At 40.5% G+C, this 12,926-nt stretch overlaps 1 protein-coding gene across 1 annotated transcript; it reads left to right on the top strand.

Annotated features, from left to right (window-relative positions):
• Positions 1-379: 379 nt before the first annotated feature.
• On the top strand, positions 380-12,830 carry LOC104525931 (epsin-2; the record flags this gene model as incomplete). Its single annotated transcript, XM_010169216.2, has 2 exons — positions 380-1,174; positions 12,706-12,830. Coding segments are annotated over exons 1-2 (720 nt in total), but the record flags the coding sequence as incomplete, so codon positions are not given.
• Between the last annotated feature and the right edge of the window lie 96 nt (positions 12,831-12,926).

Raw genomic sequence — 12,926 nt, 5'->3', positions numbered from 1 at the left:
TGCTAAGCAGGGAATTTCTCATGTTGTGTCACCTCAGCTCTGCAAAGTGGCCTTGTCATTTCTAGAATTAAAAATTCCAGGTAGGTTTTTACCTCGTTGGAAACTTAAATCCAGAAGTCATTTCTTGGCGTTTGTGTTTTGCTTCTGAAATTTTGCGTTTGCGTCAGCCTGGGGATTTTCTTGCTTTTGTCTTACTCAGCAGTTCAGGTTTTTAATCTTCAGTATTTCATATGACTTGTGAGAGGAGCAAGTTGTTTTCAAAATCAGACATCCTGAATAAATTCAGGGAGAAAATTAATCAGTTAACTCTAGCAAAATCTCTCGGGTGTGTATAGATTGCTTTCCACGTAGAAATTATTGGCGACACAACTAATGCGCTTTGTTCTCTTTCCTTACTCAGGTCATGATTTTCATTTTCTCGTGTCATTCTCTTGAAGAGAGGAAATGATTGTAGTGGAACGTGTTACAAGTAAGCCAGTGATACGGAGCTTTCGCAGTTCAGAAACGTTCCTAGAAGAGCAAATATAACCCTTTTGTCTTTGTGTTCTGAAATCTGTCCTGTGAAAAAGGGAAATAAAAATGACGACTTCGTCTATTAGACGGCAGATGAAGAACATTGTGAACAATTATTCAGAGGCCGAAATAAAAGTTCGGGAAGCGACCTCTAATGACCCATGGGGTCCTTCCAGTTCGTTAATGACTGAAATAGCAGATCTGACTTACAATGTTGTGGCCTTTTCTGAAATTATGAGCATGATCTGGAAACGACTGAACGACCATGGCAAGAACTGGCGACACGTGTACAAGGCCCTTACTCTGTTAGATTACCTGATTAAAACTGGTTCTGAGAGGGTGGCTCAGCAGTGTAAAGAGAATATTTTTGCTATCCAGACATTGAAAGATTTTCAGTATATTGATCGAGATGGTAAAGACCAGGGCATCAATGTGAGGGAGAAATCCAAGCAGCTAGTGTCTCTTCTGAAGGATGATGAACGACTCAAGACAGAGAGGGCCCAAGCCCTGAAGACCAAAGAACGCATGGCTCAGGTGGCCACTGGAGTGGGCAGCAATCAGATCACCTTTGGCCGAGGCTCCAGTCAGCCAAACCTATCCACCAGCTACTCGGAGCAAGAATATGGGAAGTCTGGAGGATCCCCAGCATCTTACCATGGCTGTAAGTACAGGCAAACACACATAAAAGAAGTTTTTCTTCCCTTTTTTGTATTTTTTGTTGTTTTTTTTTTTCCTTTTTCTTTTTATTTCCTGAGAACTTTTATATTCTGATTTGCTGTTAGACCTGAGAGCAACTGGTGCCTGCTAGGAGGATTAATATGCCGACTGCAAGGGACTTTTTTGCACTGGCTGAGTCTTTGTAGGTCTGCTCAGTGGCACCAGCATCTCTTCATGACTGGTTATAAACGTTTGTTTTGGAGAGGTTGTGTGTGTTGACATAAATCAATTTAAAAAGCAGTTGTTTACTGTCAGTTCCCAAAGGCAGCATTGTCGAGCTGCTTTTGTGAATGTGTTCCAATGTTTGATGTGATAGACCCCCAATCTCAGGAGGGAGGTTGTGAATTGACTTTTATTTTTTGTTTCTAGTTTTAAAAGGAGTGCTTGAAAACTTGTTGTGTTGAGTTCCTTCCGTTAAGTATAATTCAGGACAAAAATAGAAATGCAGAGGGAAGGACTGGGGAAGGACTTTTCATAAGGGCAGTTAATGACAAAACAAGGGGAAATGGGTTTAAGCTGAAAGAGGGGAGGCTTAGATGAGATATTAGGAAGAAGTTCTTCACTGTGAGGGTGGTGAGACACTGGAACAGGTTGTCCAAGGAAGTTGTGGCTGCTCCTCCCTGGAAGTGTTGAAGGCCAGGCTGGATGAGGCTTTGAGCAACCTGGTCTAGTGGAAGGTGTCCCTGCTGCTGGCAGGGGGGTTGGGACTGGATGATCTTTAAGGTCCCTTCCAACCCAAACCATTCTATGATTCTATGAGTATTTCCTGGATCAATTTGCTTGATAGTGTCCTTAAGTTGCTGCTCTTTTAATTGGTATTTAATTTCCTTTGTTGCTTGCTCAGCAGTTCTTGGAGGAGGAACTCCTTGACTATGTCAGTGTTTAATTATTTATACTATCAGTGTTTGTATCAGCACACAAGTATCAGTGGTAAATACTGTATTTCATTCTTCAAAAAAAAAAAATCAAGTGATGTGGAAAGAATGGATTCTTTATACCACTGCTTGGAGGAACTCCCTGTCATGTTAGGAAGAGGCCTGATTTGGCACTAAATCCTTCTTAATATAAGTAATGATCTGATGAAAGCTGCTTTGGCTGGAATGTCAGTGGTTGTGGTCTAATTCTGAAGGAAAATCTTTTCTTTAAATGAATGCTTATAGTGTGTGGAGGACTGTAACAGAGCCAGTGTGGTGAATCGATTGAGCACCACTTGGAAGAATCTTCAGTTTGTCATGTCTTGTGTCCCAAAGTGCTTCTCAAATTATAAAAGACATGAATGGTGTTAGTGCCCCTGACGTGTACAGACATTTTCTGTGGAAGGCAGGAGGAGACAGCAGGACAAATCAAGCTTGGATGAACAAAATCTCTGTCCAGTTGAAGCTATGGAGGGAGGAGAACAGGAATTTTATTTATTTATTTTTTTTTCCCCCTCAAAGGAAATGCTTTTAGGTTGCAGGGTTCAAAAAAAAGTGCATGAAGATTTCCAGATATGAGAATTTTTTATCTTGTCTCTTAATTAGCAGTGGCATAACAAGCATCTTTTAGTTTTTCCGTAATAACCACACTTGAACATGGATGCAGTGTGAATTTTTACAGAAGAACATGTGTATTATTATCACTACAATAACATTTCTTCTTTTGAGGTCTGTAGACCTCTGTTGACTACAACAAAAATTCTTAATTTAGGAGACAGTTTCAAATATTACTGTTTTTAACTGATGGACTGAAGCAACAGTCACCAAGGTATGAGCACACCTTTGTTTTGTTCAACCCTGTTATTTCTTTACCAACTCTAAACTTTAATTAGTGCATTTAACTATTGTTTGTCATGTTCACTGCTACCAGAGGCTTCAAACTGTTCCTCACAGCCAGGATTGAGCAATGCAGGGTGTGTTTCTGAATTGTTGGTCCTTCGACATTTGAAGAATTTTGATGGGGGACTAGATGTCAACAAGGAGGCCACCAGGATGATCCGAGGGCTGGAGCAGCTCTGCTGTGAGGACAGGCTGAGAGAGTTGGGGCTGCTCAGCCTGGAGAAGAGAAGGCTCCAGGGAGATCTTATAGCGGCCTCCCAGTACCTGAAGGGGCTACAAGAAAGCTGGGGAAGGACTTTTCATAAGGGCAGTTAATGACAAAACAAGGGGAAATGGGTTTAAGCTGAAAGAGGGGAGGTTTAGATGAGATATTAGGAAGAAGTTCTTCACTGTGAGGGTGGTCAGACGCTGGAACAGGTTGCCCAGAGAAGCTGTGGCTGCTCCTCCCTGGAAGTGTTGAAGGCCAGGCTGGATGAGACTTTGAGCAACCTGGTCTAGTGGAAGGTGTCCCTGCTGCTGGCAGGGGGGTTGGGACTGGATGATCTTTAAGGTCCCTTCCAATCCAAACCATTCCATGAAGCAAGCTTGGTTCTTCTTTCAGTACAAAGCGTTGTTTTATTGGATGCTCTCATTTGCCTGCCTGTGACTTTACTGTATATCTCTATTTTGCAGGATTGCTTTTGAGGTAATGATTTCTTAATCTTTTTTCTTCCTCCCCCACAAGCACGTACTTAAGAAGCTTTAGAAATCTCAGGCTTTTTTTTTTTTTTCCCCTCTTTAGTTTCTTCCTCTGTTGTAGACTCTTCTGGATTTAATTATCCATCAGCAAAAAAATACAGATGGTTGTTAGTTTTTTATGATCTGTATCTTTTGAAGTTTTAATATGTTTCTTGTATGGTGTAATTGAGTATAGCAAAGCAAGCCAGCACCTTACAGAACAGCTGTGCTAAACGCTTCTGATAATGGAAAACTTGGTGTAGAGCTTTGTCCTTTATCCTAGGAAATGAGGAAAGAGTTTCTTCAAAATCCAGACATTTAATCTGTTACATAAATGGAGGGTTATTCTTGTGCCTTCTAAATTTAATGGAAAAGATGCTTTTCATTATTTAAAGTGAAAGAGGTTGTAGTTTTACTTTTATTCTCAGGCTGCCCAGGGAGGGTGTGGAGTCTCCTTCTCTGGAGACATTCAAGACCCGCCTGGACGCCTTCCTGTGTGATCTCATTTAGGTTCCTGCTCTGGCAGGGGGATTGGACTGGATGATCTTTTGAGGTCCCTTCCAGTCCTCAACATTCTGTGATTCTGTGATAACCTTTTTGGTATAAAAAATATGGATTGAGTAAAATATATAAAAGGAATCAAGTTATGCTCAGCTCCTGGGAAATACTTATAACAATTTTAAGATGTGATTGCTGTCTTGTACGTTCTGGTCCATTTGTCTTTCATTCCTCTGAGCCTTTGAAGAGGAGATCAGAGACATTTAGATTTGCAATCTATAGCATAAGATTTGCCTATTAAAAATGTCCATACAACCTCTTTGCTAAATATTTACCCTGTCTTATTAACATTCAAATATCAATAAAATTTGGGAGAGTGTAACAGCCTTCTTACCAACAGAGCTAAATGAACTGTTTCATCTCTCAGTGTTTTGGTTGATACACACATTTTACTTTTCCTTGCTTGATGCAAAGGCTGGGGATTGCAGATTTTGAGAATCCTTATCCAAAAACAATTCCCTTACTTGAAAAAATTGTGTTTGGCTAGAAAATATCTTCTTTTTTTAATACTTTCTTGCAGAAGAACAGAAGCCTGAGCTGGCTGAAAGAGCTCCATAGTTTCTCCAGGACAGATCATTAAGGCAACAAGTAACTTCCAGTGGATAATGTGTCAGGATTGTGCCTGAGGGATCTCTTCCCCCTTCTGTCAGTTATTAACAGTGCAATATTTGATAAGTCAGTGGGCCCTTTTTTGTTGGGTTCCTTCAGAATGTTGAATTAACTGCGCTGTACAGCATTGACTGTGAACACTGCAGTGCTCAAACCACTGCTCTCCTCTAGCTTCTTCAGCATGTGTGTAGCCTTGTGTCTGAGAACGTGTAATAATTGGGTTTTGTATTTGATGTTGAGCCAGAAAGGGTTTGTTGTTTTTTTTTCTTGTAGAGTTGCTGGTCTTTGTGTCCCAAATTTATCCTTTATGAAAAAAATAAAAGCAGTATTGATAGCCTGTGTAGTGTGAGAGAATTCAAGATGGAAAAGGGTCCCTTGACTGATGTACTATTGTCCCTCAGAGCTGCAGGCAAGACACTCTGGCAAATAAGGACATTTTCCCCATTTCCTTGCAGATAATTTTCATCTCTAGCAATCCTTTAGAAACTGTGGAAAATGAAATGGGGGGAAACATGATAGTTTTTAATAAAATCCTTTTCCCCAAAGCTTTGCCTTAATGACTTTGTTGGCCCTGAAGATCTCCGTGCTGTAAAGCTTGTATAATTCTAGGGAGAACATTATGGCATGGGAATATTGCAGACTATTGATGCAAACATTTGTAAAAGTATTAGTATGTTTTTGCTTTCTAGTCTTATAATCTGTAAATGGAAGCCAAGAGAGATACTGTAAAGCTAAAAGCAAAAATAAAGCTCCTCCCAACCTCCATCTTGTCAACATTTTCTGACATACTGGGGACAATTGGCAATCTTCCAGCTTTGAGCTAGGGACAGTTAATGTTTGAGTTAGGAGCTATTAAATATTCCATGACAAAATACATAAAAGTTGTTACTACTTTTTGAAAATTTGCAAATTGTGTGGAATTGCATGAAATCTGAAATCAGGTTTTATTTCGTGTTAGGGGAATGTTCTTGTGAGGTGCTAAAATGAAATGTACTGGGGAGAAGAAGGAATAGAAGGTCAATATTTGAAATTTTTTTTTGAGCAATAGTTCCCCACCTCTAATCTGGCTTTGTGTCTAAGTATTGTCTTTATGCTAGATGTTAGTCACCCAGCTTGGAAAACTTCAGCCTGTTGTTTGTAGCCTTATTTCATCTGCAGCTGCCAGTGACCACTTAAATAGGATTCTGGATTTATGGCTGCATGGGGAGAAGTAGGGTGTTCTTAATATAGACCTCTAAGTCTGAACTGGGATGCTGTTCCTGGGAGTGCATTTGTTAGAGGTGCTAGTCTTGGTCGAGTCCTCCATCTAGTAACTATCTTGTAAAGTACTCTTTCAGCAGAGGCTGGCACGGGCAGAAGCGTAACTTCTGGTGGAGGAGAAGCTCAACATGAGGCGGCAACGTGCGCTCACAGCCCAGAGAGCAACAATCGTGTCCTGGGCTGCACCCAGAGCAGCGTGGGGAGGGGATTCTGCCCCTCTGCTCCGCTCTCCTGAGACCCCACCTGCAGTGCTGCCTCCAGTGCTGGGGCCACCAACAGCACAAGGACATGGAGCTACTGGAGCCAGTGCAGAGGAGGCCACCAGGATGATGCGAGGGCTGGAGCAGCTCTGCTGTGAGGACAGGCTGAGAGAGTTGGGGCTGTTCAGCCTGGAGAAGAGAAGGCTCCAAGGACACCTTCTAGTGGCCTCCCAGTACCTGAAGGGGCTTCAATTCCTTGACACCCCTACCCCCAGCAGATACTGTGTTTGAATTAGTTTCAGCTTTGAAGGATCCCAGGAGAATGCTGGTCCTCTCCCTGTACTGCCTTGACGTTTTAAAACCAAGTTCACTGAAGCCCCACTTTTTAAAGAGGTCCTTTTCAGTGATGCTTAAATCAGAATAGAGAGATATTCACAGAATTGCCTCAATTGTAAAAGAGCTATAAGATCATCAAGTCAAATTGTTAATCCAACACTGACCAGTCCCTGACTAACCCATGTCCCTCAGCACTATGTCTACACGACTCTTCAATCCCTCCAGGGATGGGGACTCCACCACTGCCCTGGGCAACCCCTTCCAATGCCTCAGAACCCTTTCAGCAAAGAAATTCTTCCTCACATCCAATCTACCTGTTTTATTTTGGGTTCCACACATCCTTTCCTTCGGCCATCTGCTGCCTTGGGTTTGGGTTGCACTTAGAAATGTTGGCAGAGCAGGACTGGAGTGTTTTAACGTCCTGATTGCATGTACACCAACACGGCAGAGTAAGGAACAGAGCAACATGCACAGTGTGACCTGATTTTAGAGGAGCACTTTTGCCCAGAGGTAGGCAGCTTGGCTGAGAAATCAGGTTCATCATACATACAGCCTATTTGATAACAGATTGGTGAAAGATGGACAAAAAAGGCTTTTATGGATCTTGTGAAATGCCAAGTCTGTTAACCTTACCTGTAAAGATTTTGGGAGCAATTTTCTTTAGCTGAAATAATGAGTTTTAATATTTCCAGTGATTATTCACATTAAGTTGACTCATTATTTAAATGCAGTTTTGTGAAGGATCAGCAAGTTTGTGTTCACTCATCACATTTCAGCTTTTTCTCCCTTTTTGCTTGTAATAGAAAATAATTCAGAGGAATTACTAATTTGGGTTTGACCTTCTAGGAAATTCAGATTGCTTCTTTTTAAAGTTGTCTTATAATCTGTTGTGCATCTTTGCAGGTTGGAATACATCTCTGGCCTTCCATCTGAGGGAATATATGGCATATCATCCAGCACTGGATCTGGATGAGCTGCGTGGATGATGGCTGTAGTTTGAGATGTTGAAGGAATTTGACTCCTCTGTTATCTGACAGGTGTCACCTGACATCTTGATTTAATCCTCTCATCATATTTTTGGGTTTTTTTTTCTCATGCTCACTTTCTCATGGTCGTATTCACTTAATGTGAATAATCACTGGAAATATTAAAACTCATTATTTCAGCTAAAGAAAATTGCTCCCAAAATCTTTACAGGTAAGGTTAACAGACTTGGCATTTCACAAGTAAAGGTGGGAGATGCCATCGGTATAATCAAGCTTCTCTAGTTGCAATAAATGATCTAACTATATCAAGATGAGTGTAGGGGTCACCTGAGAGAAAAAATGCCCTTTAACCAAAGCAAACCTTAAAGATTTGTTCAGTATTAAATGAATTTCAGAAGTGCTTTGTCTGCTTCAGTGCAATTAGGAATCGTGCAGCAGGCTGATCAGCTCCACCTTGTTGCATTAATAGGTGCTATAAATTTTCTTGTTGTATTTGAAAGGTCTCTAGAATTCCCAGTGGAGAGGTGGATCACACAATTCCATCTAGATTAAGCAGTTTGCACATACCCTTTCAGAATTTGAGAGGTTAGATTGTTTTTTTACAGTATCCCACCTTTATTTGAATAGTCTTTGATTTGAAGACGAACAAATGGGATCTCTGTTTGGTTCACAAATGAATTCCTATCAGTTTTTAAGTTCTTACCTTGATATTATCTTAATTTTTCAACTCAGCCTTGGTTATATCTACTTTTGCAGGCATACTGATTGGGTGAGGAAGCAGTTTTTTCTACACAAACATGACTAAGAACTGAATTCTGTTCTGAAGAATGCCCCCTGCAAATTATAAAGCTGGGTTTATTTTCCATGGCGTTCTGTGCCATCACTTGGTGTAGAGTGACATTTCAAAACAAAACCAAAGCAACCAAAACCCCACCATTTCCCAATTAAAATACCCAGTTTGGTTTTTATCATTAACATAGGCAATGACTCTTGCTTTCTAGCTGTGTACTGTGTATATACTTTAACTCACTAACTTAACCAAACCTATACAGAGGGCTTTGAATGTAGCCAAAATACAGGAAATTATCACTAAATACACATGGAAGATGTCATAACCTGGACTGGAGGCAGATGGTGGGGTGGAATCCTGCTTTAGTGATTAACTGAGGTTGGAATTGATTTCCTTGCACTGCCAGAAGACAGCTCAGTGGCATGTCTGGCTGCAGAAGCAGATACCCACACAGCCCAGGGGTGGGCCAGGATCTCCAGATTCTCAAAGCCAGCTACAAAGCTGAGCTTAGCAGGTCAGAATTGATCTATTGAGTCCCATCTTACATAAACATCTGAGTTAACTGTCATGTGCTGTGGGATAAGAGATTCTTTGTGTGGCAGCGATACTGTTACTAAGGCAATAACCTTTATGCTAGATCCTTGCCATCCTTAAAATGTTCATGCAGGATGAGACCAATATAGAAGGACAGTTCTAATACTGCAGGAATTTAGGCCTGAAGTTGCTGGATAAAACATGTCAGATTACTACAAAGTACAGTGGGTTGAATTTCCCTTAATCCTTTTTTTTTTTAAAAAAATATGCTGGCAACTATTTAATGTAGGTGGTTTTATAACCACTGCAGAAGTTTAAATGTAAAATAACAACATTTTTGTCAATGTTTTTTTTAATGTGAGGCCTAAAGAAGAATTTAAAATTGACAGTTTTTTCCCTTTTTTTTTTGTAAAAGGAGCTCTGAATTGCCATTTAGAGTTAATAAACCCAAGTAGAATGAATTGCTGAAAAGCCTAAAAGTGAAAAGAAATAAGCTATATCTGTGAGACCCCTTATTATCTATGTTCAGATCCTGGAGCTGCTGAATGCTGGTCTCTGTTGGGAGCTGTGAGGTCATGTAGCTCTCTGCCAAAGCAAGCCTGCTGTTCCTGTGTGTGGCTGGGAGGAGAGGACCCACCGTGGAGGGCCAGTGAGATGCTTCCAGTGGGATGCAGTCCCTGCTCCTTGCAGCTTTTAGTGTAAAAACGCTGCACGCTGCTAAAAGCTGAAGCTGGTGATTGCTTTCAGTAAGTAGTCCTTCATGTGGAAATGGGAGGAAAACCAAGGGAGTTAATTTAACCTATTTCACATCATTTTATAGTCATTCTACCGTCAGTTGTTAGGGAATGTAGCTGTGTCAACAGAGATGGAAAAACTCCTGTGCAAAAAGTGCAGGAAATCATGTTCAACCCCACAATTTCAATTTAAGAAGCAGAAGAGCAGAAGGTACCTTCCTGATTATAAGCCAGTTGCCATCTGTTCTCAGGTGACTGTAGCTGTCCCATTTGTGTCTTTATCCAGCTCTATTTTGAAACCAGTTTTGACTCTTTACTTCTACAATTCCTACTGAAAAATTGCTTCTTTCTGTTTCTAACTCAGATTTATTGATGGTCAGTTTATACCCTTAGTTCTTGCCCCTTTATCTTAAATAGCTTTTCTCACTCCAGAGTATTTGCGAGCCTGATGTAGCAACCACAAACTGCTTGATCTTCTTTTTGCAAAGATAAACACATAAAATATTCTCTATGCTCAGAAGGGGAAGCGTTTCCACATCCATTCTGTTTTGTAATCATCTGTCTTGGATTTGAAGGACTGGAATTGCATTTGGGATGGTAGATGAATTCCAACTAATGCTTTGATGCAGTAGTGCTAATGCTGTGTTAGGTTCGTGGCTGGGAGTTAGGTGGTTTAGTTCTCAAGTAAGTTCTCTACATCTCTGTCACTTGCAGTTGATTCCCTGGATCAGTAGAAGATGGTCAGCAAAATAATTATTTTCTTTCTCTGAATCATCCCATTTCTACTGTTCCCTTCTCAGTCATCTATTTAATATTCCCATTTCTCCCTCTAATTTGACATTTTTTCTTTGCATGATCTTTGCATTTTCCCACAACCTCCTGCATTTGTTTGTTATATAATTTTTCTTAAGATATAATAATAACATCATTTTTCTTAAAGCCCTTTCTTGAGAAGCTGTTAGTAAACTTCTTGGTGGTAGGCAGGACGCCTCAATCTCTTCAGTTGGTTCTTTACCTATTTCAGTTCTTTAACTACACAAGTTTAATGGCAACATCTTATTTAGCACGATCAAATGCTTTGCTGAGTTCACAGAGATAAACTTTACTGCTTTTCCATTTGACTGGTAAATCACAAAGATCTCAGTTTTTCTGTTATGGGCTGCCTTTTGCTAACAACCTCATGTTGAATTTTGTTTATTTAATTTATAAATTCTCTTTTATTTTCATATTTAAGAATATTCAAACTTTACAGGCATTTTAAAGATTAATTTCTCCATGCTGTTGAGACATCATGTTATCAGATGCTATGTTTATTCCTCCTTTTAAGTCTGTAATAGTCCATATAATATCTTGGAGAGCCTGTTTGTGACTGCTGGAGCAAAAACTACTCACGAAGCAGACTAAATTTAGGTACTTTATAGGAGAAAGAGTTTGAAAAATCAATAGAATTGAGGTCTGAGTAACATCTTTGTAAACGTGAAGTAAGGAGCTCGTTTGGTTGGCGTGAAAGCTTCAGGATCAGCACAACGTGGAAGGAATTGTTCTGGGTGATTAATTAATTGATCCCTTTAAAACAGAGTGGGATGGGGTGACACATGGGGTGGATGGTGGAAGGGAAAGGTTGTTCCTCATTTATGGAGCATCACCTTCCTTCTGGCCTGCTGGGTGAGAGAGAAGGATGCACTTGTTATTGTGTAGTGTCTTTTTGGCCTGGAAGGTAGGGGGAGATGGGACTGGGAAATACTGGGAGGATTGAAGTAGTGACTGAAAAAGAAGTGTTTTGTTTTGTTTTTTAAATCACAATTCAGCAATGTAATTTTTAGATGCCTGGCTGAGCTATTAAGAAGCAATGTGATTTCTTTAAGCTTGACATCATAGTTTAAAAATATGATTCCTCTTTATTAAATGTCAATATATATTTTGCCAAACTAATTATCGTTCCAGCCATTAAATACGAACTTCTTTGCCAAAATAAGATAAAATTTCTGTGTGTTATTTGGATGCTAGAGAATTATCTGAGAGAGAGAGGACAAAAATTGCTTAATTACTGTATAGTGATAAACCTGTTAGCGTTTTCCCATTCAGATGGGAATTTCTGCATGCTGCTGCAGTGAAACTTCAGTGAAAGAATATTTGTGTGTTGGGAAATTGTATTTTAGCCGTCAAGCTGGACTGTTATTTGGGGAGGAGTGAGGGAGGTGACCAGCTGCTACTTAGCTAGAGGTCTTCATCCAAAGAAAGACCAACCAACAAGAAAAAACAAACCACCTCCCAACACATATACCAAACTTTTTTTGTCTTTTAAACAGAGAATGGCACAGTATTTTTGTAAATTTGGAGTATGAATAGCTGGCTTGTTGGTCTCTGAGCCTGCCTAGCAATTCAGAATGGTTCTTTATCTGTCCCATTAAGACTGGATTATTTTACAGAAAAGTGGGTGGTAGCCAATTTTACCCTGGTATTGGCCAACTCCCAGCAAATTTTTACTGACATTGGGAGATGTAAGAAATATCAACAACTGTTTTCTTGAACCATTAATTCTGTAGTTTTTTAAGTCAGTGTCCCACCCCACCCCGGGGCTCTGATGGACTGAGAGACGGTGTCCAGCATTCCTTGGTGATACTGCGTGATATTACAACCCCACTAACAGAAAAAGCCTTTGTTTTCTAGGAACATTTTTCCTTTAGAGTGATTGAACTGCCTTGTGAAGTTCTCCCTGCTGAATTGTCCTGGTTTGTTAACCTCAACCTTGGTAGAAGCTTTATCTCTGACAGTTCAAGGGGCTGATGGTCGAGGAGTTGGTGGCCTGTGGCACCTGTTGCTGCGCTGGGGACCTTTGAGAATGGCTGTGTGAAGGTGGGGTGGTCTGGTCAGAGAAATCATCAAGCCTGGTTTGTTGTTCAATAGGTTAAACTCTCTGGTTTTTGTCTCCAACAGCTACATCCCCTCGAGTTTCCTCAGAGCTGGAGCAGGCCCGGCCTCAGACAAGTGGAGAAGAGGAGCTGCAGCTGCAGCTTGCGCTGGCCATGAGCCGGGAAGTGGCGGAGCAGGTCAGTTCCCGTGTAGGTTTTCCAAAGTGTCCATGCTTTGATAGTTGAGACCACATTCCTGGTTGGTTTTTTGTTTGTTAATTTTAATTTTAATTTTAATTTTAATTT

This window comes from Antrostomus carolinensis, unplaced genomic scaffold (genome assembly GCF_000700745.2).
Source record: "Antrostomus carolinensis isolate BGI_N321 unplaced genomic scaffold, ASM70074v2 scaffold44385, whole genome shotgun sequence".
In the NCBI taxonomy this organism is placed as follows: domain Eukaryota; kingdom Metazoa; phylum Chordata; class Aves; order Caprimulgiformes; family Caprimulgidae; genus Antrostomus; species Antrostomus carolinensis.
This window is presented reverse-complemented; position numbering and strand designations above follow the sequence as displayed.